The sequence below is a fragment of the Callospermophilus lateralis genome, chromosome 9, assembly GCF_048772815.1.
Source record: "Callospermophilus lateralis isolate mCalLat2 chromosome 9, mCalLat2.hap1, whole genome shotgun sequence".
NCBI lineage: Eukaryota > Metazoa > Chordata > Mammalia > Rodentia > Sciuridae > Callospermophilus > Callospermophilus lateralis.
The window spans coordinates 106,887,508-106,914,856 of record NC_135313.1 but is presented as its reverse complement, the minus strand read 5'-3'; the positions used below and the strand labels follow the sequence as shown (position 1 = coordinate 106,914,856).

Below are 27,349 nucleotides of genomic sequence, written 5' to 3'. Positions count from 1 at the left end.
ATGACACAATTAAAAAACATAGTGGTACACACCTGTATACCAGCTATTGGGAGGCTGAGTCAAGAAGATTGAAAGTTTAAGGCCTGCCTGGGCAACTTAGCTAGACCCTGACTCAAAATTAAAAATAAAAGGGCTAGGGGTGAGGCTCAGTGATAGAGCACCCTGGGTTCAATCCCCAATACAAAAAAAAAAAAAAAAAAAAAGCTTACTTATATTGTGGGTTTTCACAGGTGATAAGAAGACTCTCGGGCATTATTGGTACAAAAGTAATACAGCACAGTCTCTCTAGAAGTCAGTTGGGCAGCATCTAACAATCTCCATACCTTGGATGTAGCAACTCCCCTTCCAGGAGTTATGTTAGAAATGCATTTTTCTCTTTTCTGGGTCTTTTCTCCCTCCATCCTATTCTCTACTCTATGCCTCAAGTGAAGTCAATAAATGGGTAATAATTCCCTTAAACTCTGTGAAATTAATTTCTTTTTGACTACAGGAATTGGCAGTTCAAAAAAAAACCTAGACGCCTTAATAATTAAAGAGAAACCTTAAAACTTCATTCTATGAAGGTTCACAGCCATAAAAATAATAAATGAAGCACCCAAAATACTGCACTGTAGGTCGGGTTAATAATAATCCTGTTCCTATTCCATCTGGGAGCCCGTCAGGATGTGTGCTACCTTAGCGCCCCCTGCTGGCCAAAGGTAAAAAAAAAACAAATAGAAATTTTTAGTGACTTTGGATAGCTACTCTAAAACCATTGCATTTTCTCCTACTTGTATTTGCATTTCCTGCTTACTGCCTCTCCTCTCCTTAAACTCTCAACTCATCGAATAGGCTTGCCTCCTACCTTTCAGGAAAGATCAAAATCTGATAATCTTAATTTTAACTCTGATAATTTGCTCTTCAATACCTTGTTGTTTGGCTATTGGTGTCACATCCTTCCTATTTCAGTAACTTCAGTTCTCTCTGTTCTCCTCTTCCCATTTATCCATTTGCTTCCACACTGGCCACTTATTAGGTGCTTAAACTGCACCTAGCTTTGCATATACACACAACCTGCTGCTCCTTCACCCACAACCCCCATCTGACCTGCCCCCTATTCCTTAATCCAGGGTTTCTTAAAGCAACATCTGTGGATCATCTGCATACTATCTACCTGACTGCTTACTGAAAAATACAGATATGTTGATCCCCTGAACAAGACCTTCTAGAATTCTGAAACCTACATTTCTAACAAGTCACAGAGAATTCCTGTATAAGCGCGCGCGTGCGCACACACACACACACACACACACACACAGGGAGGATATAAAATACTTGATTTGTTTCATAATGTTTAGAAATTTGCCATAGCTTGTAACCATCTAAAAAACAGTGAAAAGAACTCAGGCTGGTTCTCAAGGTTTTTGGTACATTCTTCAAGGTATTTGCTGCCCTTTCCTATAAGAGAATTGATTGTATTTCCCTTCCCCATTAATGGTAGACTTGGCCAAGTGACGGGCTTTGGCCAATGGAACAATAGCTATCACTTTCCAGAGGACACTGTAAGAATGCTTACATAGTTTTGACATATTTTTTTGTCCCTCAGTCAAAATTGATCACATCCCAGGTAGGGGTTGCTTCTTCAGCCTGGGCTCAGAACAAAATGTTGTGGAGCAGAGTTACAGGCTGACCAAAAGGGAAATGCAATGTATGGGAGAAATAAGCTTGTGGTATTGTTGGGATTTGGACAACCTGAGCTTGTGTAGGGTGACACAAAGTACTTCATACTTTGCTTTTCTAATGTTAACCATTGCTGGTTCCAACTCCAGAATAGACTGCTTGCTTGTTTCCACTAAAATTCCTGTGACTCTAAGCACTTGTTTACTATTTTCTCCTGCCTACCAACATCACCTCTCAAAATTTGACCTCAACCTTCAAAGTCCATCTCAATGTCACTTTCTGCATAAAGCCTTTCCTCTTCCTTTGATGGGGAGGAGCATCCTTTCCTATTAACCCTCTATAATGGCAACTACTATAACCCATTTATTTTCACTGTTTTATGTATCTTTCATATCCCATACTCCCTGCACCCAAAGTTCATGAACTCCTTGAGATGAACTATCTTATTCATCAATGTATTCCCTGAAGCTTTGCAAATGGTATCCATGAAAAATATTTGTTAAATTAAATTAGCATTCTCAATGAGAGAACTGCTGTTTAATATATTTATGATGCTTTTAAGGTAGATTTTAAAGAACATTTAACATACTCAATGAGGAAGCAAAATTAAGATGCTGGGAGAATTATTTCTAATAGCAAAGATTCCTACTGAATGAAACATAGCTCAGAATTAAATGAATCTCTCCCCCCTCCCTTTTCCTTCTTCCCCATGCATATATTCCCAGTCATCTGCAAAAAATAAGCACCTCTTGATCTTCAGCTCTTTCTTTCCCTTAGTACGTCTAAAAGGTCTTTCCCTTAGTACGTCTAAAAGGTTTGAAAGCCAACTTTCACCAAGGAAAAACTATGTCACATTTATCCTAAGTTACTGCTTCTATTGTGACAGTTCATATGCTAAGAGCAATGATTTTTCTAATTATGGTCCAAACTAGCTAAGGTACATTCTTATATCTAGGAAAATGTACTTCCCCATTTATAATTAAAATTCAACAAAATATAATATCAATTTCAAAAGACTTAGTAACTCCCAACAGCAAAGTGCTGCCCCTACAAATTCTTGTAACAAGTGGAGTCCTTATTCTCTGGGACAAGCAGCTACGTCTTCTCTTCTCCCACTTCTATTAACCCAGCACCCTTTGAGACATTTTAGCCCTAATAGCAAAGCTGCTCCAGGTTTTTCTGAATCTAACTTAAAAAGGATAGGAGACATTATTTTTGAACTGCTTGTCGATAATGTGCTATGTGATGTTTTTCTACAAGCTAAAGGTGAAGATATTTCCTATATATTAGGGACATAAAATTACTTGCCAGACCACTTCTAATCTGCCACCTGTGTCAAGGAAACACATTATCTATTCAGCTTCTTCATTATCTCAGAAGAAACATTTCTTCTACCAAAAACTCAAAATGACACAAAAATTAACATAAAGATTCCTGATCTTTCCTCAGTATTTTCTAAACCATATTCTGTGGAATGGCAATATCTATAGATAGATGTTTAGCAAAAAGGCAAACCCTTGGTATTTAATATATTTGAGGTTGTTAGACCTCACCTTCTTTAAAATTTCCTCATCCTCTTAAAAATCACCTTTATATACACAAAATAATGTTTAATATGCAAAGCTAAAGTGAAACGGGAACATGTAAATACATCTCCAACTTATTCAACCACAAAATCAACTTTTGCTTTGTTTTGTAATACCCATTAATTTAATCTCCTGGGACACTAGCATTGAGAACTTGAAATGATAAATAACTTCATGTAGGCTAAGCACAGATTGTCCATCTAAAATGAGTGTAAAGGAAAAAAATGCCAGTACAGTGGCACATACCTATAATCCCAGCGGTTTGGGAGGACAGAAGGATTGCAAATTCAAAGCTAGCGAGGTGCTAAGCAACTGAGACCCTGTCTCTAAATAACAGGGATGTGGCTCAGTGATTAAGTGCCCCTGAGTTCAATCCCCAGTACCCTCCCAAAATGATCTGAGATCAAAACTCAGGTTATAAGATATACAAGTATGGGCTGGGGATATGACTCAAGCGGTAGCGTGCTCGCCGGGCATGCACGGGGCACTGGGTTCAATCCTCAGCACCACATAAAAAATAAAATAAAGATGTTGTGTCCACTGAAAACTAAAAAATAAATATTAAAAAATTCTCTCTCTAAAAAAAAATATATATATATATACATACACACACAAGTACACTCAAAACTTGAGTGGTTTGTAAATATTAAACAATGATCAAATCACATAATATTTCTTTAAGGACTCATCATCTTCATTCTGGGATGATATTAGATACTCAGAGATGGTATAATTGGCTATTTGTTTTAACAAAAGCATGGTGACCTGCTGCATTTTTGTTTGAAGGTACAATGTGCCTGTTAAGAATTTTTCTGAATCTTTGTAAAAGCAGTTAATCATTACATATTTTAGATGTCCTCAGCTTTTGGGATGATTTGGGTCTATTTGGCTAGATTTGATTCTAGATGTCCTTAATGCCAATTGAAAACTAAAAACTTGCCATGGCTTGTAACGATCTAAAGAACTAAGTGCAAAAGACTTGTGCTGGTTTTCAGGGTTTTGGTGCGTTGTTCAAGGTATTTGCTGCCCTTTCTTAAAAGAGAATTGATTGTATTTCCCTTCCCCATTGCTTGATTTTTGTTACCTGACAATAACTGATGTTATAAAGCCTTTGGTGGAAGAATTTGGGCCAAGAGCAGGCAGGAGCGACCTTATCTTCATTTCCACCCTCAGTAACCTACTTATTATTGTATAAAGTCAGCTCCAGGGGAAAAGAGGGCTCATAACATTGATCAAAACACCTAGAGTTACTGGCCTGTTGCTTCCTTTATGGAAGTACACAAATATAGTATCAAGACGCTAGATTGAGTGTGAGAAAACAAATTTTGGTAGTGGCCTAATTGTCAAGAAACTGTACATATGATACTCATATAATTTATCGTCTAAACTGTGACACTTCTAAAAGTGAAGGGGGGGCACTTTTGCTTGCCCTAATATCTCTTTTAATGATTACACCAGGACAAGGGCAGAAAAAAAAAATGTAAACTGAGACTGTCCTTAGCAAACTAGCTCATGGCATTACCCTAGTTTTGCCACAAGATGTTCTCCAGAGCTGCTTCTAGTGGTTAAAGAATAATGCTATGATCAGAGAACTAGCTTTAAATTTTTGTCTTTTTTTTCTAATATTTATTTTTTAGTTATTGGCGGACACAACATCTTTGTTTGTATGTAGTGCTGAGAATCGAACCCAGGCCGCACGCATGCCACGCCAGCGCGCTACCGCTTAAGCCACATCCCTAGTCCCAAATTTTTATCTTTAAACCCTACACATTAGGGTTGACAAATGTTTAGCAAAAAGGCAAACCCTTGGTATTAAATATATTTGAGGTTGTTAGATCTCACCTTTAAGATGCATTTTAAAAATAATTAGTGGATAAAGAAATTTCAAATAATAAAAACAAGGATTTGAGACCACTATTTCCTTAAGATTTTTATTTTCTTTCTTTCATGACTCTTTTAAGAAAGAAGTCATTAAGAAATCATTCTTATTTCCTCATTCCCAACACTTCCTTGCATACATTATCTCAAATGCTTTTCCTCCTTTTCAGTTCTAAAAAATATTTTTCTGTTCCATAGACTTTTGGTTTTAAAGAGGTGATACCATCCTTCATAATTCCCTAGTCCAGTTTGTGGGGAGAAGGCAAATAAAAAGGAGGGAGGTGGGGAATAAACAGAAGAGGAGGAGGAACAGAAATGAAAAGTAGATGTCCAGATTAGGAAATTTCCCTTAATTCTACTTTCTGGAGTGCATTTGAAATGGACAAAATCAATCTTAGTTCTAGAATATTCCTTGCACTGTGACATCTTTACAAGCTGTGATTCTTTTATTTAATGGTTGTCTTTACAATATGGTTCCCCAGTGCAAGCTAGACATAGCCTGGGCCAGTTCTGGACCTGCTTCACCTGCAATCATCTCCTGGTCCACTCTACCTCAGGGAAGTTGATACTACAAGGCTCCTGTGCCAGCTGGCTTCCAGGCAGACCCTGCAAATGGGAACCAGGGAATAAAGAAAAACCAGAATAGTTCTTCCTCTCCTCTTTCCCCAAAGGTTCCTGCTCTCACTGCTGTGGAGCCTCTACTTGCGGGCAACACTGGTCTTAGGCTTTCTGAACTCTTCTTCCCCTTGCTCCACCAGCCCAACAGCACTGGCTTTCTGCTAATATTTATTTGAGTACTGTTAGTCCTTTGCTTGTCCTAATATCTTTCAATAACTAAGCCATCAATTTTGTTTTAAATTCCCTATGTTCAAAACACAAGTTGGTTTTTTCCCCCTTCGTGGAAACCTAACTGCTATAATAATCAATAAGAAGGTGAGTTATACCAACTCTGGAGGAAAAACTCACTGAAAGGGCCTCATCATGAGATGGAACGTATATCTCCTACATGGAACATTTCCAAGAGTAATTTACTTATTCAAAAGCTTCACCTTTTATGTTAGCTTTGGACCTTAACATGCATAAAATGCAACTAACTGCATTTAACATTTGGTTTATCAAAGCTGAAGATGCACTCCTCAGAAGATCTACTTTATCAAACACCTGAGAGACATCTTAAAGGCATTAATAAATGAATTCAGCAAAGTAGCAGGATATAAACTAAATACCCATAAATCAATGCATTTCTATATATCAGTGATCAATCCTCTGCAAGAGAAATTAGGAAAACTACCCCATTCACAATAGTCTCAAAAAAGAAAACAACTTGGGGATCAATTTAACAAAAGAGGTGAAAGACCTCCACAATACAAACTATAGTACACTAAAGAAGGAAATTGAGGAATACCTTAGAATATGGAAAGATCTCCCATGCTCTTGGATAGGAAAATTAATATTGTCAAAATGGTCATACTACCCAAAGTGCTATACAGATTCAATGAGATTCCAATTGAAATCCCAACATCATTCTTTATAGAAATACAAAAAGCAATCATGAAATTCATTTTCAAAAATAAGAGACCCAGAATAGTCAAAGCAATCCTTAGTAAGAAAAGTGAAGCAGAAGGCATCACAATACAAGACCTTAAACTATACTAAAAAGCTATAGTAACAAAAACAGCATAGTATTGGCACCAAAGTAGACATGTAGACCCATGGTACAGAATAGAAGACACAGAGACCAACCCATATAAATACACTTATTTCATACCAGACAAAGGCACCAAAACATACACTGGAGAAAGGACAGCCTCTTCAACAAATGGTGCTAGGAAAATTGGAAATCCACATGCAGCAAAATGAAAATAAACCTGTATCTCTCACCATGCACAAAACTCAACTCAAAGTAGATCAAGGACCTAGGAATTAGACCAGAGACCCTGCATCTATTAGAGGAAAAAGTAGGCCCAAATCTTCATCATGTCAGATTAGGCCCCCACTTCCTTAACAAGACACCTAAAGTGCAAGAAATAAAATTAAGAGTCAATAAATGGCATGAGTTCAAACTTATAAGTTTCTTCTCAGCAAAAGAAACAATCAATGAGGTGAAGAGACAACCTACATTTTGACAACAAATTTTGGCCACACGCACATCAGATAGAACACTACTCTCTGGGATATATAAAAAACTCAAAAAACTTAACATCAAAAAAACAAACAACCCAGTCAATAAATGGGCTAAGGAGCTGAAAAGAAACTTCTCAGAAGAAGATACGTGGTCGATCAACAAATACATGAAAAAATGTTCAACATCTCTAGCAATTAGAGAAATGCAAATCAAAACTACACTAAGATTTCATCTCACTCCAGTCAGAATGGCAGTTATCAAGAATACAAACAATAAGTGTTAGCAAGGATGTGGGGGAAAAGGTACACTCATACATTGCTGGTGGTGCAACCACAAATTGGTGCAACCACTCTGGAAAGCAGTATGGAGATTCCTCAGAAAACTTGGAAAGAAAGTATCATTTGACCTAGCTATCCCACTCCTCAGTCTATACCCAAAGGACTTAAAATCAGCGTACTATAGTGACACAGCCACATCAATGTGCAGTTCAATTCACAATACCTAAACTGTGTAAACAACCTAGATGCCCTTCAATAGATGGATAAAAAAAATGGTGATATATACACAATGAAATATTGCTCAGCATTAAAAGAGAATAAAATTAGGGCATTTGAAGGTAAATGGATGGAATTGAAGACTATTATGCTAAACGAAGTAAGTCAATCCCCAAAAAAACAAAAGCTGAATGTTCTCTCTGAAAAGTGGATATTGATCCATAATGGGGTAGGGTGGGGAGTGGGAAAAATGGAAGAACTGTGATTGGGTAAAGGGCGGAGAGGAGGAGGGCATGGGGGCTAGAAAGATGGTAGAATGAGATGGACATCATTACCCTAGGTACATGAATGACTGCACATATGGTGCGATGCTATATCGTGTACAACCAGAGAAATGAAAAGTTGTACTGCAATCGTGTACAATTAATCAAAATGCATTCTCCTGTCATATATACCTAATTAGAATAAATAAATAATTTTTAGAAAAAGATTAAATTGAAATGTTTTAATACAAGGAAACTTTCGAAGTCAAATTACTTGTTTGCACAAGTCTGAAGTTTTTGCATACTTTTACTGAGATAGAAAATAGGATAAAATATACAACTGATTTTGTACAAATAATGTATTAAAATAACTTATATTTCACATTTGGCTATTCATAGTCTATAAAATAATGTTTCCCATACTATACATATAAAAATAAGCAATACTTCAAATTGCATCCCAAACCAGGACAGTTTTGGCCCTAAATCAGAAGCTAACTAATAAAATTTAGTAGCAATTACAATTAATTTTTAAAAATTGTTTAAATTTTAAATCCCCCAGAATCTGAAAATATTCATCTTATTAAGTAGATGAGGAATAAAATTGTTTTATCACAAAATTGAGGCTAAAAACCTGCATTAAATTACTCACACCAAGGCAATAAATATCTCAAACACTGTTTTATCATAAACATTTCATCTTTCTAAAGTACTCTTTCATTACCTCTGGTCTTTTGGGTCTGGTAATTGAGCTGACTTGAATTCTGTACTAACCATCACCATTCCTGGGAGTATTCACATATAGCCATTGATTACTCAATATAGACCTATCAGGTAAAATTTATGTGACAACTTGACCAGAATGATGCATTCTTGTCTTATATGAATCACAGTATGCTAACATTTGACAAATTCAGCTTTAATTTATTCATCAAAGAGGATTAAAAATGTACTAAAAAATCCAAGATGTTTCCTACATTAAAGTCTTCAAAAGATTTATGACTACAAATAAATGCACACTAGGTCCCACACAAGTATTGTTATCTAACTTCTATTACTAATTTTAAGACTCATCTCAGATTAAAACTTTTGCCCTACATTGAATTCTGGAATTTCTAAATTTTTTGGCATGATTAGATATTTCACATTATGCTAATAAAGAGAATAAGCATTTTAATGTCTACATTAATTGTAGACTCTGTTTACTTAGATTAAAAAATATATATTCCAAATGTAATTGCAGGGTTCAATGTGTGGGGAAAGCCTTCCATTCAAGTCATTGGTACTCTTTCTGCAAACACCCAGCTGTCTGTACTTCAAGGAGACCATTCTGGATGCATATAAATACTGAAGTTCCATGTCTTCAGACCTCAATCTTACATATGCTTTTCACTGTGTATGCTCTTTACCATCTTTACAGTAGAGCAGACCTGGGGAAAAGCAAAAGGAGCCTGATGGTGATTATTTTCACTTTGTAAAGAAATAGAATTAAAAGATGAGGAAATCTAGTAGTATTTAAGCCTGGTAGTCTTAGTACTCATGATTTTTAAGATTATAAATTAAAAATAGTGAATACCTTAATGGTGATTTTTAAATAAAACACTGGAAAATGATGCTATATTAAATCGTTAGCTTGGATTTGCTTCACATTCAGTATTTCCAATTTTGCATTCTGATATTTTCTTAGGCTAGCGATCTGCAGTATAACTATCTTGATCCTGGGCAGCAGCAGCAAAACCACAGTTCCCAGTCAGCGATGCAGGGTAAACTGATGATCTGACCCTTGATTTTATGCTAAAAAATCAAGCAGTGAAGAAAACCACATATTGTGAACATGCATTAGGTCACTAGGATACCACACACCAAAGAGTCTAATAAAGCCAATAACTCTAAGTTTGCCTATGTACCTGATACATTCAGCTTCCATAAAACTGTGGTGGATTCAAACTGTACTCAAATATTTCTTAAATATACTGCCTTATAAATCAGACTAAAAACTTTTTATCGTCTAGATGTTCTAATAAAAGAAAAAAAAAACAATGATCTCTATTATTACCACTCTGTATAAAGCACTAAACACACATAGGTTTGGAATCACAGAATGTTACAGCTGAGAGAAACCTTGTAAGATATTGACTTTAGCTCCTCACTTTACAGCGGAGGATAGTAAAGGAAGACTGACCAAAGTAGTCGGCATTTTTCAAGTACCCAGCTATGCTGGGTTGAGCATTTTTTCACTTTTCACAATTCTAGGCAGGTAACATTAACATGAATCTCACAGCTAAGAAATGTAGGTCTACTGTTTTAAATAATTTCCCCCAAATAAGTTTGCTAATAGGGAAGAGAAGGAATCCAACTAATACTCTCCTGCAGAGTAACAACTCACAAGAATGTGACCTTGGGAATGAGGCATCACCTGGACACTTGTCAGCAATGCAAATTCCCAGGCACAACCTCAGTAAAACTAAACCATCAACTCCAGGGTGACCCTAGGAATCTGTTGAACAAGATTGCCAAGTGATGTGCTGATACAAGCTTAAATTTGGGAGTTTGCTGTCTCCCTGAAGTTTTATTTGGAACATGCTTATTAAAATAAAGACAGTCCCCAACTTAACGTGACTGGACTTAACAACTTTTAGATTTTATGACAGTGGGAAAGCAATACACATTCAGTATTTCCAATTTTGCATTCTGATATTTTCTCAGGCTTGCTACCTGCAGTATAACTATCTTGATCCTGGGCAGCAGCAGCAAAACCACAGTTCCCAATCAGCGATGCAGGGTAAACTGATGATCTGCAATGTAACATGCTACTAAGCTATGAAGTTTAACAGGTTAGACATATTAAATACATTTTCAACTTAGTATCAAATTATGACAGGCTTATTGGAAATAACACCATCATAAGTCAAGGAATGCCTGTATATCATAACACTACTACAAAGGTCAAAAGAATTTAATGGGTTATGCTTTATTCCCAAATAATTAAGACAATCATAACATTCAATACAGTTTTGCTTTGGATCCTACATGGTATAACTAATTGACATTGGATTTTTTCATAAGAAAAATTAATATAAGAGCTATTCCAAGTAAGCAAATACTGGTAGTAAAAATCTAAAGCACTATTTTCACCTGGGGTCCAAAAATAAGACTCTTGGAACAGAAATTTTCTGCCTGCCTTGCAAGGATCCACTGAAATTAATAGATACTTTCACATGACTGACTTTATTATTACTTACCAAATTAAAACTAGGCACAGGAAAACCAAGTAGAAAAATACTGAATGCTTAGCACGCAAGGATCTAATGAAAGTTAATAAAAGTAGCTCTTAAGAAAGAAACCACATACTAAATTAAAAACTAAAAATTTCATGAAATGACTTGTTTAAAAGTTCCAGTTTGGAAGTTTTACTTTTCTAAAAAATGCATGAAGAAAATGTTGTCTTCAAAGTGCTTCCCTGCCCCAAACCCCTAACTCAAAAATAAAAATCCCATTTTTGTCATTACAAATTAAAAATGGTCTCACTGGAGATGTTGCCATGCACATTAATATTTCAGCAAATATGCCTAACCAGAATTTTAATAACTTTTCATATGTAACTTTTCCCTAAAGATAGGTCACTAATTTCATTATTTGGCATCTAAGGGTTAATAATACATATTGAGTATAGGAAAGTATTATTTTCAAAACGTAGTAACATTAAAATGGTAGTTTTTAAGATATATAAACCACAAAGTTTTAGGTACTCAAAAATGAATGAAAATGCAGTAATCAAATATGAGTTAAAGGTAAAATAAATGCTCAAATTATTAGACAATCTTTACTCCTGATAGCAAAACAGAAAAAGCTCCATATTAAAATGCACACTTTCAAAAGTCATTTGTTTCTAATTTATAATGAACCTCTCTGTTCTATTTATTAAAGGCTCTGGAGATCTAAAGGAAAATATGCTGTGTGCAAACCACAAATAGCACACCCATGGAACATGGTATTATTAATTATTGTCCGAGCAAATAAGGCTGATAGTATAAAAAATGACAGATATTGTCTAAAAATTTCCAGTCTATGTAAAAAAAAAAGTACCACAGTTTATCTAAATGGAATTCTAAGAACATGAAAGACATTAAAATAGAAGTCTAACTTCAAATTCTGTAAACTGAATATCTCATAAATGGTATATCACCATTTTAAAAAAATAGCAGACAATATGTTAGTCTGCAAATGTCAGATAATAGTCATCTCATACTTTTGCAAATTATTCCTGAAATATCCTTATAATATTCCAAAAGGAGAATAGGGAGAAATGAAGCAAGATTATAACAACTAGTATTGCTTAAAATGAAATAACATTTGCTAATAGATTGTGGGAAAATAGTATTTTCTAATTGATTGCACCTTTATCCTTCTTTAAAGACATTTTATTTCTTCAACCAGCACACTAAGGATTAGTGCCTTACAAGAAAACCTGGTTTCCCAAAGGGTCATACCTTGCAACCCCAAATTGGCTTTGCATGATTGATTTTAAAGCAGGCATTAACATTCTTCTTGAAAGGAGCTGTATACCTTTGAGAACATTCACATTTAACCTTGTGAGCTCACTTTTACAGAGCTTCACCTACAGAAACAATGCAATCAGCTGCCAGGGGGAAAATCAGTTTAATGTAAGGAATTAATTTAGTCAGGCTGACAGAAGCCAACATCTCAATTAAAAAATCAAAGTTTATTTAAAGGAATAAATATAGGTGCATTACACACACCTAATGTCCTTTCTAAGCTTTAAAAGCATTCATCTAAATACGTTTAAAGTTGCCTCATTCTTCAGTTTTGTTCTACTCGAGATGCTGATGTTCATCTAATAGAAAGTCTTTGAAGAAAAAATTCACTTCCTTCAATCAAGGTCATAATTTGAAACATTATGCAATAATGAAACTTAAATTATATATAGGAAGAAAAATAGAAGACTGAAAGCAAGGTATCAGAATTCTCTTTAGATTTCAGAAAAATATGATCATGAGTCAATACTGTTCTGAAAGAGGAAGGCCATTAGCAGTTTCTTGAAAGGGACTTCTCCCAACCATGCTTTTGAGCATGTAAAGCAGGCACTGTGATTACTGCCTAGTTTCTAATAATCCACAGAATGGATTTTTTTCCTTCTTTTTTTTTTTAAAGAGAGGATCTAGTTATGCTCCCCAGAATGGCCCCAAACTCCTCGGCCCCAATGATCCTCCTGCTTCAGTCTGTGCAATAGCTAAACTACCAGGCATGCACCATAGCACCAGACTTCCAGCATTTGACTTCTTGAAAAGAGAAATGGTAAATACAAAGATGCAAAAAGAAAGTCCTCAACTGCTTACTTCCCATGGCTACAGTATTCAAAATCAACAATCATCCAGATAGATAAAACTTGAGAGAAAAGGTAATAGGTGGGTGAGTAATGCAGAAGTAATTCATATGTCAGCTAACCAAAGAAGGTCTTCCATAAAAAACAAGCAGCCTAGTGGAAGAAACCCTGCTGAAAATTTGTCCACTCAGCATGTTAACTAAGGCTCACTAACCAGTTCCATTCTAAGTAATAACACATTATATGGATGAAATGAATAGCAAAAAATACTAAATTCAACCTCTTTTCCTACCAGTTATAGAGTATTTTAAATTTTCAGTATGTTCTTCACTGTCTCTACTATTTTACCTTATAAATTGCTCAATCTTTGTGAACAAACACCAAAAACAGAAAACTAGATACTACCTAAATAATATATAAATTATATTATTATCTAAATAATAAATTTCAACCAAAATTAGTCTTCGCTAATTGAATTATTTCAGCAAGTTATTTTTAAAAGAAAATTCCTTAGAAGTCCACATTTCTTTTATGGACATTCTTAAATATGCTAGCTATTAAGCTAAATAGGTCAAAAGTCAACATTATTTTTACCTAAAGAATTATTTGTAGGCACCAAGTGAGAAGACAGCTGCTTTTAAATTTAATACCAGAGCAACCTTTTACAATAATATATAAGTTCTCAGGACTAAACAGAATCTAAAACTTCACACAAAGCAATTTAAGAATGTGAATAGGATAAACTGAAGCTGAATCCTGCAAAAGGAATTTTTTAAAATCAGATTCATTAAGAAATTCAGAAGACAACTAATTTAAACTATTCTCACAAAACTTGAAAAGGGAATGAATCATAATTTAAAAATCTACGAATTCTGGGACATATCTTTACTGATAGCAAATAAGAGTCCATGAGCAGATATACAAGAAGCACATGTAACACCTAAATTTAAGATTTGCTATTAGGAATATCTTAATTTTATCTTGGAACAGAAAAAATTCAAATGTAATTTTTTAAAGTGCAATCCCATATTGCCTTCCTTTATTGATACTTTAACCATTAAAAATTTAGGGGACTGGGGATGTGGCTCAGTGGTTAAACACTTCAAGGGTTCACTCCCTTGTACCCCACCCCAAAAAATTAGGAAAACAATTATTTAGTTCTACAGTAGTTTGACCCATTTATAATGTGAAAAAATATGAAATCATTTGATACAACTGTAATACACAAATATATATAAACATTTTATTTTAATAATACTTTTTATCACTTCAATTTAAATCATTCCATTATGAAAATTTCTTAATTGAAGAGAATATTTCTTTAAAACTCTAAATTAAACAGAGCTTTATCGATGAAATTTACAGCAATACAGCCTTTAGAAATACATAATTCTTCATTTTACAATATTTCTCCTTTAAAAATTTGTCATGGTTTGTCACATTTTTAAAATACAAGGCACCTAATGCTATGAAAGAATAATACAGTATATGTAGTGTAAGTGTACCAGATCTTTTCTCAAACATTTATTCTCTTTAAAGTTCCACCAAATTTGCATGAACATGGTTGTTACATAAATTAAACATATTTTTTTTCTGTGTAGTTAATTTGCAATATTCTACAAAACTGAAAATTACAATCCGTACCTATTACAGACAGCTTAATTTAGCATTTTATCTGTCAAAAGCATTGCTCTACATACATACGTGATTTCTTGGAAACGTTTTCATAATATAGTCTAGCACTGAACAAATATGTGAAAACCAAGTCTTGAGAACATTAGGATTTTATTCCTTGATTAGTTCAAATGATTTCATCAACTGAATTCCTTGAAATATGTAAGGCAGGTGGGTCCTTTAGATGGACTATGGACTGGAACTTCCTATAATTGTAGTGATATGTACACAGCTACATAGTAAAGTACTTCATTATGAAAATGAAGAAAACAGACATAAGGAAAATATATTTTAGAGTTTCAAAGAACTGAAACTGTTATTTTTCAGACTAGGCACTGAAACATTTTTCTACAAAAACTTGCCAGAGATTGTCTCTTCGCTGCATAATTTTCCATCATCAAGCTAAAAATAAAGCAAAACAAAAAAAAAAGCAGAGGTGATTAGATTACTAATTTTCACAGTTTTCATGTTCTATAGTTTATATTTTTTAAAGCATAAAATTATCTTAACATTGAAATACATTTCATATGGATATATACTGAATACTTAAACCCAATTAAGAACTAAGGAAAAAAAAAGTTCTATAGCAATGTCAAAGACTGAGAGCCAATATTACCTAAAGATTGTGTATTAGCAGTTTTATTGCTAGTATACTCCATTACCCCTATAGAGACAGACTCCTGCCAAACTGTTCAATTCGAATGCACTCTATCTTTAGTTTTTACTCTCTCCCTTTTATCCAGCTCTCATTCCCAAAAACTACTGAAATACTGCCTGGGTGGAGGTGGGTTTGAATGTGAGCATGGGAGTAATACACAACATAGCAGAGAAGGCTAATGCATAAATTATGGCATTAAAAAGCTTTAAAGAAGCTGGACATGATGGTACATGCCTGTTATCCCAGCAACCTGAGAGGCCGAAGCAGGAGGAATGCAAGTTCAAGGCCAGACTCAGCATTTTAGTGAGGCCCTAAGCAACTTAGTGAGACCCTATCTCAAAATGAAAAATAAAAATGGCTGGAGATGTAGCTCAGGGGTAAAGCATCCCTGGGTTGAATCCCCAGTAACAAAAACAAAAACAAACTTTTAAAAACAATTGTGTTTCTGGTGGCAATTTTTAATTTGAAAATGGCAAATAAACATAATATTTAGTCCCATTTTTCCCCCCGGAACCTTATTAAATAGACAACAACAGATTTTTTTTAAAAGGAATAACCCACCTGGAAAAATAAAGAACTAAGAGGCAACAAAATAGCAGCCACTCTTAGCTAGCAATGAAGAAATACAAACAGGTATTTCTGTAAGGAGGGGTGAAGAAGCAACTGAAAACAGGAATATTGGTACAATGTCAGAAAAAAATAATAGTTAAGCACTCAGGTGCCCTGCCCCTAATGTTTAGAGCTGATCTAGTACCTCTTCTATATCCCAAGAGAAGATTCACGGTTTATTCTCTAAAGAGTAGTAAGAAAGGGACTCTACATGGCTCAGTTATAATTAACATTTATTTAGTCAAAAAAATATATAAACATTGAATATAGATCTATCTGAAATTATTTAACAACTATACAGAGATGATGGGAAGGTAGGAAAGATATGTGATTGGGATGTAGGCATGTGGAGCAGAGATTGGCATCCACTGTAGTGAAAAAGTCAAATGAAGATGCCTAAAACTGAAAAATCAAACGGAAGTATAAAAATGATAAGTAGAGATGCAGACAGGCAAATACCAAAAAAATCAGCTAAGTTTAAAGTGATTTCCTCAGAGTGGGAAAAGAATGAAAGCAGGAGGGCAAGACAGGGCTTTTGTTTTATAGTCTTGTAAAATTTTTACTCAAATTATATACATGTATAGCCATCACAGCAATAAAAACTAGGTTAAAAAACAACCCACCAAAGAGAAACACAAAACCAAGATTAGATTTAGATTACATGCAAATTTACCCTGAAGATAATGAAATGTAAGCTTTAGGACCAAAGAGAATGCTAGAAATTGACAGAAGTTGTACCATGTTTTAAGAAAACTGGGAGGGAAAACCCAGTTGCAATCAGGAAACATTTCAATAAAAATTGCCTAATGATAACTCAGAAGAACCTGAATCTCCAGAATTCTAGTAATTTACCATCTTCTCTTATTCTAAACACTTTTTTAATCTGCCAAAAAAATGTTGAATTCGCAAATCACTAAATATCATCTACTCTTTCTGCTCTCTAAAAAATGTAAGATAATATTTCTTAAAAATTTTTAAATCTTTTAAAATTTTGAAAATGATGTCTCTAAAACATTGCAAAGTGAAAAGGCACGCACAGAGCATCAGGATTCATAATGTGCCAGTTAAAAAAACCACACACACAAATGCATACAGAAAAGACTGAATATTTACTCAAGTATTACATATTTTCTTACTTTTATAATCAGAAAAAATATTTTTTCTAAAGCATATCATTAAATACAACAACCCATAACATAATTATAAATAAGAATTAAAATTTAGTAATCACTAATCTGAGTTGGGCACTACTGTACAAACTTAGAATTTACCAAGTATTTAGGGAAAATGTTATAAAGGTAATTCTATTGTAACACCACTTACAAATAAAATAACTGAGGCACAAAGGGACCAAGAACTTTGCACAGGGTCACACAGTCAGGAACATGGTAAAGATGGTATTATAACCCAGGCATTCAACTCCAGAGGATATACTGCTTTTATATGTTGTATTGCCTCTCAAACACTAATTACAGAAAATCAATTCTGTGTATACTACAAGAATAAGAACCTTATTCAACACCAATATTCACTCACATACAAACCTGGACTACAGACAACAACAGCTAACTAGCTCCATCCTCCTGAGAGACACCGTGCATAGGAATGAGACTCTCACACTGTTCACTGTCTTCTGGAACTCTTAATAAAAGAAAGCAACAGTTAAGGAAAGCTTCAGAGATGAACAGAAACCTTAAAAATTATCTATTCCACCGACTAAGACTGTGAAGTCAGAATGCAAGTCAGTGGCAGAAGCAAGACTAAGGTAAGATTCTTCAACAATTTACCCCATGTTTTTATAATAAAATGTAAAGTGTCCTTTCTTTAAAAAGAAAGAAAATTTGAGGGCTGGGGTTGTGGCTCAACGGTACAGCACTCGCCTGGTGTGTACGAGGCCCTAGGTTCGATTCTCAGCACCACATAAAAATAAATAAATAAAGGCACTGTGTACAACTAACAGAAATAAATATTTTAAAAAAAGAAAGAAAAAATTTGAAGCAACACTAATATATTCTATTATGAATTATGCTCAAATCAACAAAAATTCATCACAGAAGAACAATGAGCATTTTGGTTTTACCTGTGATTCAGAACTTTTTTTTTCAAAAATAGCAATGAAGAAACTATCTTATCACCTAAAGGATCTGAATAAATATTTTATTTTTTAAAGCAATTTTTAAAAAATTTTTCTTAGTTATACATGGACACAATATCTTTGTTTATTTATTTTTATGTGGTGCTGAGGATCAAACCCAGTGCCTCAAATGAACAAGGCAAGTACTCTGCCACTAAGCCACAACCTCAGCCCAATATTTTATTTTTTTTTGACATAACACACGAATAACATCTTTCAAATATTCCCTGCAAAATCTCTAAAGTGCAGGTCAGCATATGATTCTTAATTTACTTAGCAAACATTATTTTTAAAGTTATATAGGAACTAAACCTACCTCTGAATTCGATGTTTTCTACATATAAAGGCAAAAATTCTTCTGATTCCTACCATTACAGGATCCCAGTTATTATAATGACATAGAAGAGTTGCAATAAAAAATGAAAAAAACACAGGGATAGCGCCTGCAAAAAATAACCAAGAAAACTGCACCTAAAAATAAGTAGAGGAGAAAAAAGTTAAAAAAAAACACAAAAAAACTCAATTTTCTTTTCTATTTTTTTTACATTTATTATTTATTTATATGTGGTGCTGAGAAACAAACCCAGTGCCTCACACATGCTAGTCAAGTGCTCTCCACTGAGCCACAACTCCAGCCCCAAAACTCAATTTTCATTAAAGCAATTTCTCCCTTTAACATGTTTTCCATTTGTGAATACTAGCAGGAAAAAGTTAAAATACTTCAAAGATAACACTAAGCCTTGAAAATACATTAAGTATATCATTATTAAATATAAAAATTTAGGACTTCAATTTATTATTCCATTTGCCTAAATTACCAAAACCAATACTTCTTGCTTGGAAAATGTGCCAAAGAAAAATCAAGAAGGCATACTTATGACTTATTAGGCACTGTATATCAAGAGTAGTACTATTTATAAGTAAAACTTATGTCTTGCATACTACATTGCTCATTTCTTTATTACTGATTATTATCCATTCTCAAGTAGATTCCTCCCCCGAGTTTCTGAAGTCATCATCATAAAGTCACAATTTTTAAAAATGTTATATTTTTTGCCATTGTGTTACATGACAGCTCTTAAAACTACTAAAACCAAATAAAACCCTAATCACAAATTTTAAAAACCTTTTATTAACAATTTTCAATAAGTTCTTGCAAATGAAAAAAGTTCAAAAATAAAATAACGACCAAAGAAAGACAATATATAGGAATATTTTGACTAAGAATGTTAGCCAGAAAAGACAAGCATCAAGAGAAGCCTCAGAAGTGAAGAACTCTCTGATGTCACCAAGTGTGATCTTCTAATCCATCATTCATCAGTATTGTCAAGAAAACTAAAAATTATGAGATGCCACAAATTTACCAAAAGGAAAGAAAAAACTCATTATTCCTTTTCACTAATTTACCTTTACCATCTAGACTTACAAGGTATCAAAAATGATTTTCAAAGAAGCCTATACTGATTAACTACTGAGAGTTAAGAACAGCACACTGGTCCTTTGTTTTAAAAATAATGATGAAAATAGTAACTCCTATCTTTAAAATAGGGAAGAAAAACTGTTTGCCCTTTTTGAGAGTTAAAAAATAAAATAAAAAAAGCTTACAATCAAAGGCAACACTCCCTCTGGTAGAAAACATACACTATTCCATTTAATGGCAACATTAGTCAGACACAAAGGGGTTTTGTGAGAATTTTTTGTGAAATACTCAACAATGCATAAAGTAATCACTTGGAAATTTTTTAATACCCTATATATATGATACCAACTCATAGGGGTCCAGTCAGCCAAACACCACCCAAGAAAGAGTAGTCATTAAGAGAAATTAAAATGTCTTCATTTTGTTGCTAAATTATAACATTTTCTTGTAACATTTACCACAATATTTAATAATTAAGAAACATCAGCAAAGAATTGTTTTTTAAGAAGGTATACTTCACGGAAAATATTCTGCCTTTATCCCCCAAACTGTACAAATACCTCAAGAAAAATAATCAAAACCCATAGACATATACTTTTATTTCTTAGTATTTGGGAGTTAAAAAGCTTACAAATACTGGACTGCAGATAAGTATTTCCACTCCATCTTTCAGCATTAGGCAAAGGCACACCTCTTTCTTCCTCTTGTCACTGGGAACACTAGCAAAACCTCTCCCTTCTAGACTGCTGGTAGAGACACCCTAAATTCTTTCTACTGAGAAGTTATCATTGCCAGTATTTATCATTGGAATTCCTGCTCCAGACCAGGATTTCATAGAAAAGGAAAGGGACACTCGACTTGCTGAGTTGAACATTCGCTGAGAAACCACATTACTCATGTGCTGCTCATTTTTATGGTAGTATTATCATAGTGTTGGGGAAAGTCCGGAAACCAAAATACTACTATTTATGTGATTAAATGTATACTCTATTCCATATACCACTAACTTACACTTATCTGGAACATAATCAATTAAAAAACTGAAAAATTACACATAAAGATATTACCCTTGACTTAGAAATTTAGAAAATAATTAAAAAGTTGAAAATAGAAATGTACTATTTCTTTAGTACATTTTATATTTTCATTTAGTAAAGCACCTGGGGAGAGAAGGTGTCAAGTAATATTTTATGTTTGCATCCTAATTTAGAGACATCCTTTAACTCTTATTAGGTTTGTTTCAATAACATATCTAAAATATCTCATAATTTGCCTTACCTTTTGCATACACATGTCAGCTATTATGGATAGAGGTATTGTAAGACTTAGTGCAAGTGTGCCTATCAATGATGAGGTAAGAAAGCAGCCCCTAAAAAGAAAGAAGACATACATTTCTATATGAAAACTATAAAAGAAAAACACTGAAGAAAGATTTTTCTATCCTATAATATAGGCTTGAGAGATCAGGACCAAAAATAAAAGATTAGGATGGACTGAAACGCAAAAAATAATGAAGTTTTTAAGATGAATCCAAAGTTTACCTTCAAATATTAAAAATATAAATATAAATAAATAATAAGTAGAAAATAAATATAAGCATAAAATTATACTTACATATATATACTTTTAAATTAAAGATAAGTATAAAAATTAAAAGCACTTTAAGCTATTTTCAAGATTTGCTTACAGATAATATTCAACCTTGTATGTACAAGGCTATCACTTTGAGAAAGTATTATTATAAATATCAGTATAAGCTGGACAATTAGTTCCTACTTATGAGAGGGAACACAAATACTAATGTTCCCACTAGTGTTCATACTAATCACGAGCTGCTCTGTAAAAAGAGGGTTCAGGGTCAGATGAGTAATTATCATTTCTTAAAATTAGCACATACTTTTTGATATTTACCATGCAAAGAATTATTTTTTAAAATGACTTCATTAAAAAACTTATTTAACTTAATCTAGTTTTTCTTTATTTAGCTAATGTTTGAATCCTTTTGTCATCTATTAATATTTCAGATTTAAAAAACAGCATTTAAAATGCATGTAATGAAAGAACAATGAACTAGTAAATGAATTCTGCTATCGAAGAGTTTTAGATAAGAAAAGAGTACATAAATTACTAGACAACAAACTAAATTTTTAAGTACCACACAAAAAGGAGTGAGTATGGAATATTATCAACAAAACAGCTATTTCCTTAACTGGGCAGAGGTGGAGGTAGAGTGTAGACAGAGTGCTAAAGAAGACTTCATGGAAAACGCTACTTTTGTTGGAGTCTTCTGCAAGGGAAAACTAGCCAGCAGTTTCACTTGTGTGTAATAAAAGTAATTTTGGAATTTAAATATAATTTATATTTCTTTTAAAATTCCTTTTGGACAGAAACAGGACAAACTATAAAACTGTATTTGAAAGGTCTAACAAACTCTATAATACTGTGTTCAAACTTACTGTAAGCCAGTTATCACATATCAACATATTAACTAACGTCAAATATTCAAATATATTAAAATGTCAACATCTCAATTCAAAAATTATGGTATGCCTATCGAACTTACTCATATAAAAGATCTTAAGAATAAATAAAACAAAAAAGCTTAAGAACAAAACAGATACTTCAAAGTCTCTTAAGTAAAGCAACATCCTCTATATTCTCACAATTCATAAATTCATACTTGGCACACACATCTCCTAAGTTTGGATGCCCATTAAATAATGATTACTTTCATTTGCATAACATTCTGAATACTTTTACAAATTTAGAACATTCCTATTCATTCATTTACATATCTGAACATTCATTATTCTACAAGCATTTTTAAGCTCCTTTTATGTTTAAGACACTACTCTTTGCAGTGGGCACCAAGAAGTTAAAAATTAAAGTCCATGATATAACGGAGCTAATACATTCAATTATTACAAGTATGTGTGGGAGAAAGGTGCACAGGAGGGACTACAGGAAGACAGAAGAAAAATAAATACTTAAACTATCTAAAAGTCAATAAAAATAACTAACATAGGAGAATAAATAGTACATACCACAACCACAGGAACTCAGAAAGAACTGTTCCAATAAGGCCATTAATAATAATGCACATTAATACTACTTTATTTGGAAACTCGAAGTCCTCAAATCCAGTATAATGAAGTAAAAAGAAACCTGGCCACAGGAGCAGCAAATTAAACAGACCTACGAAACCTAAGTATGTTAAAAAAAAAAAAAAAGACAAAAGTTAAAATTGTGATTTGTATCAATTTTCCAAACTCTATACTCTAAAATTTAAAAAGATTAGAATTTGTACAAAGGATTCCAATAGGTTTCTGTAACTACAACTCTGTTAGCTGTTGTTTTTTATTTCTTGCTCCTCCCTCCCTTCCTTCCTTCCTTTTTTCATTTTTGGTACTGGGGATCAAACCCAGGGGCTTTACAATCCTTCTCATTTTTTCTTTTGAGATGGTCTCACTAAATTGCTGAAGTAAGCCTTGAACTGCAATTGCAACCCCTCTGCCTCAGCCTCCCAAGTCACTGTAAGTACAGGTGTACACCACCATGCCCATCTTACTGGATTGTTTTTAAGTCAATTTTGTGAATGAGCAATACTAGATTAAGCTATTCAAACAACTGGTGATCACCACCTGTGAAGTTCAATGATTCACATTGTAAGGGAGCAACTACTATGGAATAAATCACTAAGACAATTAAAAACAAAGGGTTGTTAACCTTAATAATATAATATCCTAGAACTTAAAAGAAATAACTGGGAGGGATATGTGTGTGTGTGTGTGTGTGTGTGTGTGTGTGTGTGTATTCAACTTAAATTGATCATAAGGAATCAGATGGTTTGCTCTCTGATTCAAGTTGCACTTACTTTTTAAGCACCTGTGCTATACTAGGAATAATGGTGGAAAGTTCTGAAGAACAAAAAATTATTTGTTCCTGCCTTCCCACTAGTTGGTGAGACAACACATATATGGCAAATAGCTATTCAACATGGGAAATAAGTACAGACTGACCACTTAGAAGAAAAAGTTATGCTATATAACAGTTAAAAGTTTGTGCTCCATAATCTGACCACCCCACTCTGGCATTTGCTAGTAATGTAAATCCTATGCAAGATGAGGAGAACCCTTTCTGAAGCCTTTGTTTTCCAATCTATAAATATGAAATAATAATATATTGCTGAGAAGATAAAGCAAAATGCTTGCTTGCCATATAGTAGGTACTTAATAAACTTAGCTATTATTATTATAGAAATTACATTTATATAAAACAATGTACATGTGAACATTAAGATTATAAAGAAAAAACTTCCCTTTTCCATCCAAAACACAAAAGTAAAATCTTAAATAAACATTTAAAGCAAACAGTCTCACAGTTGACTGTATTCTTACCAAAAAACATTGGAATATCCAGCTTATCTTCTCTGTCTACTTTTCTCTTAATCATAACAATATAAACAGCATAAAGCATGGCTCCAACAAGAGACCAAATGGAACCTATAAAAAAAACAATGTAATTATTTAAAATACCCATTCATTCCATTAACTAATTCCATATACACTTATTTAAAATTGAATAATGTGGGAATACAAAAATGAAAATATATGGTATAACTCATCCCATCCATGTCCTCTAATAGAACATGAAGGTATCATGTAAGCAAATAATGCAAAAGCATTCACTTCAATGAACTAACCACTTATGTGTTAATAATAAATTTCATATTAGTAACATTTCATTTTAATTTTGAAATGCATACTTTGTTTCCCTACATAAACAATTTGAACACTTTACTGCTCAACTTAACAAATGCTTCTACCCTAAGCTATAGCTTAATATAGTTTTTCTCAACCCATGTATCATTTTTAATATATATTCCACTATCATGCCCATTTTCAAGGTTCTGTTAAAGTCCCACCTATTCCACAAGGCATCCTCCCACTGCTCTGCTGAATTTCCAACCTGTTTGTCTTCTGTTTTAGAGAATTTAACAATTAAATATTTAACAATTAATTTAACAATTAAATATTTTGCTATCTAGTCGTTTTATTTTCATAATCTTATATTCTATTTCAAATCAAGAACAGCTCAAACACTATAAACACACAATTTATAAATGTTCCAAAATGCCATCCATTAACATTAAACAGAGACGAGTGGGGTGGGAGAGAGGGAGAGAGAAGGGAAACTGTATGGAAATGGAAGGAGACCCTCATTGTTACACAAAATTACATATAAGAGTTTGTGAGGGGAAAGGGGAAAAAAAAAAAAAAACAAGGGAGAGAATTAAACAACAGCAGATGGGGTAGAGAGGGAAGATGAGAGGGAAGGAGACGGGGGATAGTAGGGGATAGGAAAGGTAACAGAATACAACAGTCATTAATATGGTATTATGTAAAAATGTGGATGTGTAACCGATGTGATTCTGCAACTTGTATTTGGGGTAAAAATGGGAGTTCATAACCCACTTGAATCAAATGTATGGAAGATGAAAAAATAAATAAATAAATAAATAAATAAAAATAAAAGTGTAGGTTATGACTCACCATTAAAAAAAAAAAAAAAATGTTCCAAAATACCTAATTCAATGTGGAGCACACAGTATGTGCATAATAAATAGTGGGTCTCTTCTTTAACTCACTCTTGAAAAATTAAGCTTTTAAAAACAACTAAATGATGTGCTTCTGTCAACTGACCACTCAGTACTTTAATCAATTATTCAAAAGGCCAATGTATTATTAAATCTATTTCAAAATTAGTTTCAAACCTTTTTTTAAGCAATGGGAAAAAGACCTGTCAACAAAATCTTGGAACATACAAACACAACACATGTATTGCCTCAGGTACTAAAGAAGTTTCAGAGAGAGAGAGGTGAAGCAGTACAAGGCACACACAGTTCACAGAGTAATAGCCAGGAACAGTTTGGAAAACATTGCTCTATTCAATAAATTTCAAATATTGAAGGAAACCATTAAGCTGGGTTCTGATAAACCTTTGTTTTTATTAACTCTAGGCAAAGGATCAAAAACGAAGTGTTCACCAGGGAGTAACTTTCAGGCAAGGACCAACAGTGAGTAAATTAGTGGGTGAAAGTATGATAGCATGGACTCACAGTATCTCCTCATAAGATGCTTATTCCCTACAAAGGGAACAATTAATAACTATACATTGGAGCACCCTATCAGACACCACCTTAAAATTAGTATACTAATAATGGGCAAAATCAACATCATGTGTCATCACACAAAATACACAGATCAGATCAGGTAACAATATTATGGTCATGATATTCTTACCAAAAATCACACAAACTCAATTCAACCACAAGGAACTACCAAACAAACACATACTGAAGGACATAGTTCAAAACAACTGAACAGTACCCTTCAAAAGTGTCAAGGTCATGAAAGATAAAAAGGTTGTAGTACAGTTTCAGATTAAAGGAAACTAAGGAGCTATCACAAGTAAATGCAACAAATGATCCTGGATCAAAAGAACATTAATGGAAAAAAATGAGTAAATTTAAAATGGATCTATAGAGTAGATAAAAGTATTATAATCACTGAACTTTTGTAACTGTGGTATATTTATATAAGTTGTTAATATCTGGAGAATTTGGATGAAGGTTATATAAGAATTGTGTGAACTATTTTTGTATTTTGCTATTTCCAAAGGAAAATATTAAAAAGGAGGATGCATGTGTGTGCATGCATGACAATAAGCATAAAACTTACTTTTTTTACTATAACAGAGAATCAAGTCAGGAACTTACCTATTGTATCTCTTCCAGCAGATTTTTCAGACCCTGACAGGTTTACCAGAACAACACCGCCAATGCTATGAGAATAAGAGACATAAGCGATGAACAAAATAATATACTCCTTAAGAGACTAATCATAAAGATACAAATGATTTACAAGTGATCATGACTAATCTCAACTCTGGATAAAAGTGTCAAAGAATTTAGTGATTAAAAGCTAACAATACATCAGAATAGTATAAACCAAAAATTGTACTATAAAATGCCTAATATTGCCCTATAAGGAAGATATTACTATTGCCATTCCCATTTTACATGAGAAAAAAGAGAGATGAAATAACTCGACCAATATCACACAGCTGAGAATGAAACACAGGCAACCCAGTGTGACTATTTTTCAATTACAGAAAAATAAACTAAATTGTCATCTCTGATCATCTTTGTTTTTGAAGGTATAAATAAATTAAACCCAAATAAATACAGTAATGGCACTATTATTGTTTACTAGTAAAACCTAAATTAACAGTAAGCTATCCTTTCATATGTAAATAGTTCCATTAATCCCATTATTTTTTTAAATTTTTGTTTTAATTAGTTATACATGACAGTAGAATGCATTTATGTACTTTGATATTCATACATAGATGGGATATAATTTCTCATTTTTCTGAGTGTACATGTTGCAGATATTTGTTCTTTTTAGTTATATGTGACAGTAGAATATATTTTGACACATTTA

The 27,349-nt window shown here is 33.4% G+C and overlaps 1 protein-coding gene across 1 annotated transcript in view; it reads right to left on the bottom strand.

Moving 5' to 3' along the window:
* Positions 1-14,680: 14,680 nt before the first annotated feature.
* Slc35f5 (solute carrier family 35 member F5) overlaps positions 14,681-27,349 on the bottom strand; it is a 35,412-nt gene continuing 22,743 nt past the window's right edge. Inside the window, exons 10-16 of the mRNA XM_076865862.1 lie at positions 26,623-26,687; positions 24,242-24,346; positions 22,889-23,048; positions 21,123-21,213; positions 18,741-18,895; positions 17,835-17,931; positions 14,681-15,425 (exon numbers count right to left, since the gene is read on the bottom strand). Of these exons, the coding sequence (XP_076721977.1) occupies positions 17,856-17,931; positions 18,741-18,895; positions 21,123-21,213; positions 22,889-23,048; positions 24,242-24,346; positions 26,623-26,687 (652 nt within the window). The 3' untranslated portion in view covers positions 14,681-15,425; positions 17,835-17,855. The remainder of the gene's footprint in view (positions 15,426-17,834; positions 17,932-18,740; positions 18,896-21,122; positions 21,214-22,888; positions 23,049-24,241; positions 24,347-26,622; positions 26,688-27,349) is intronic.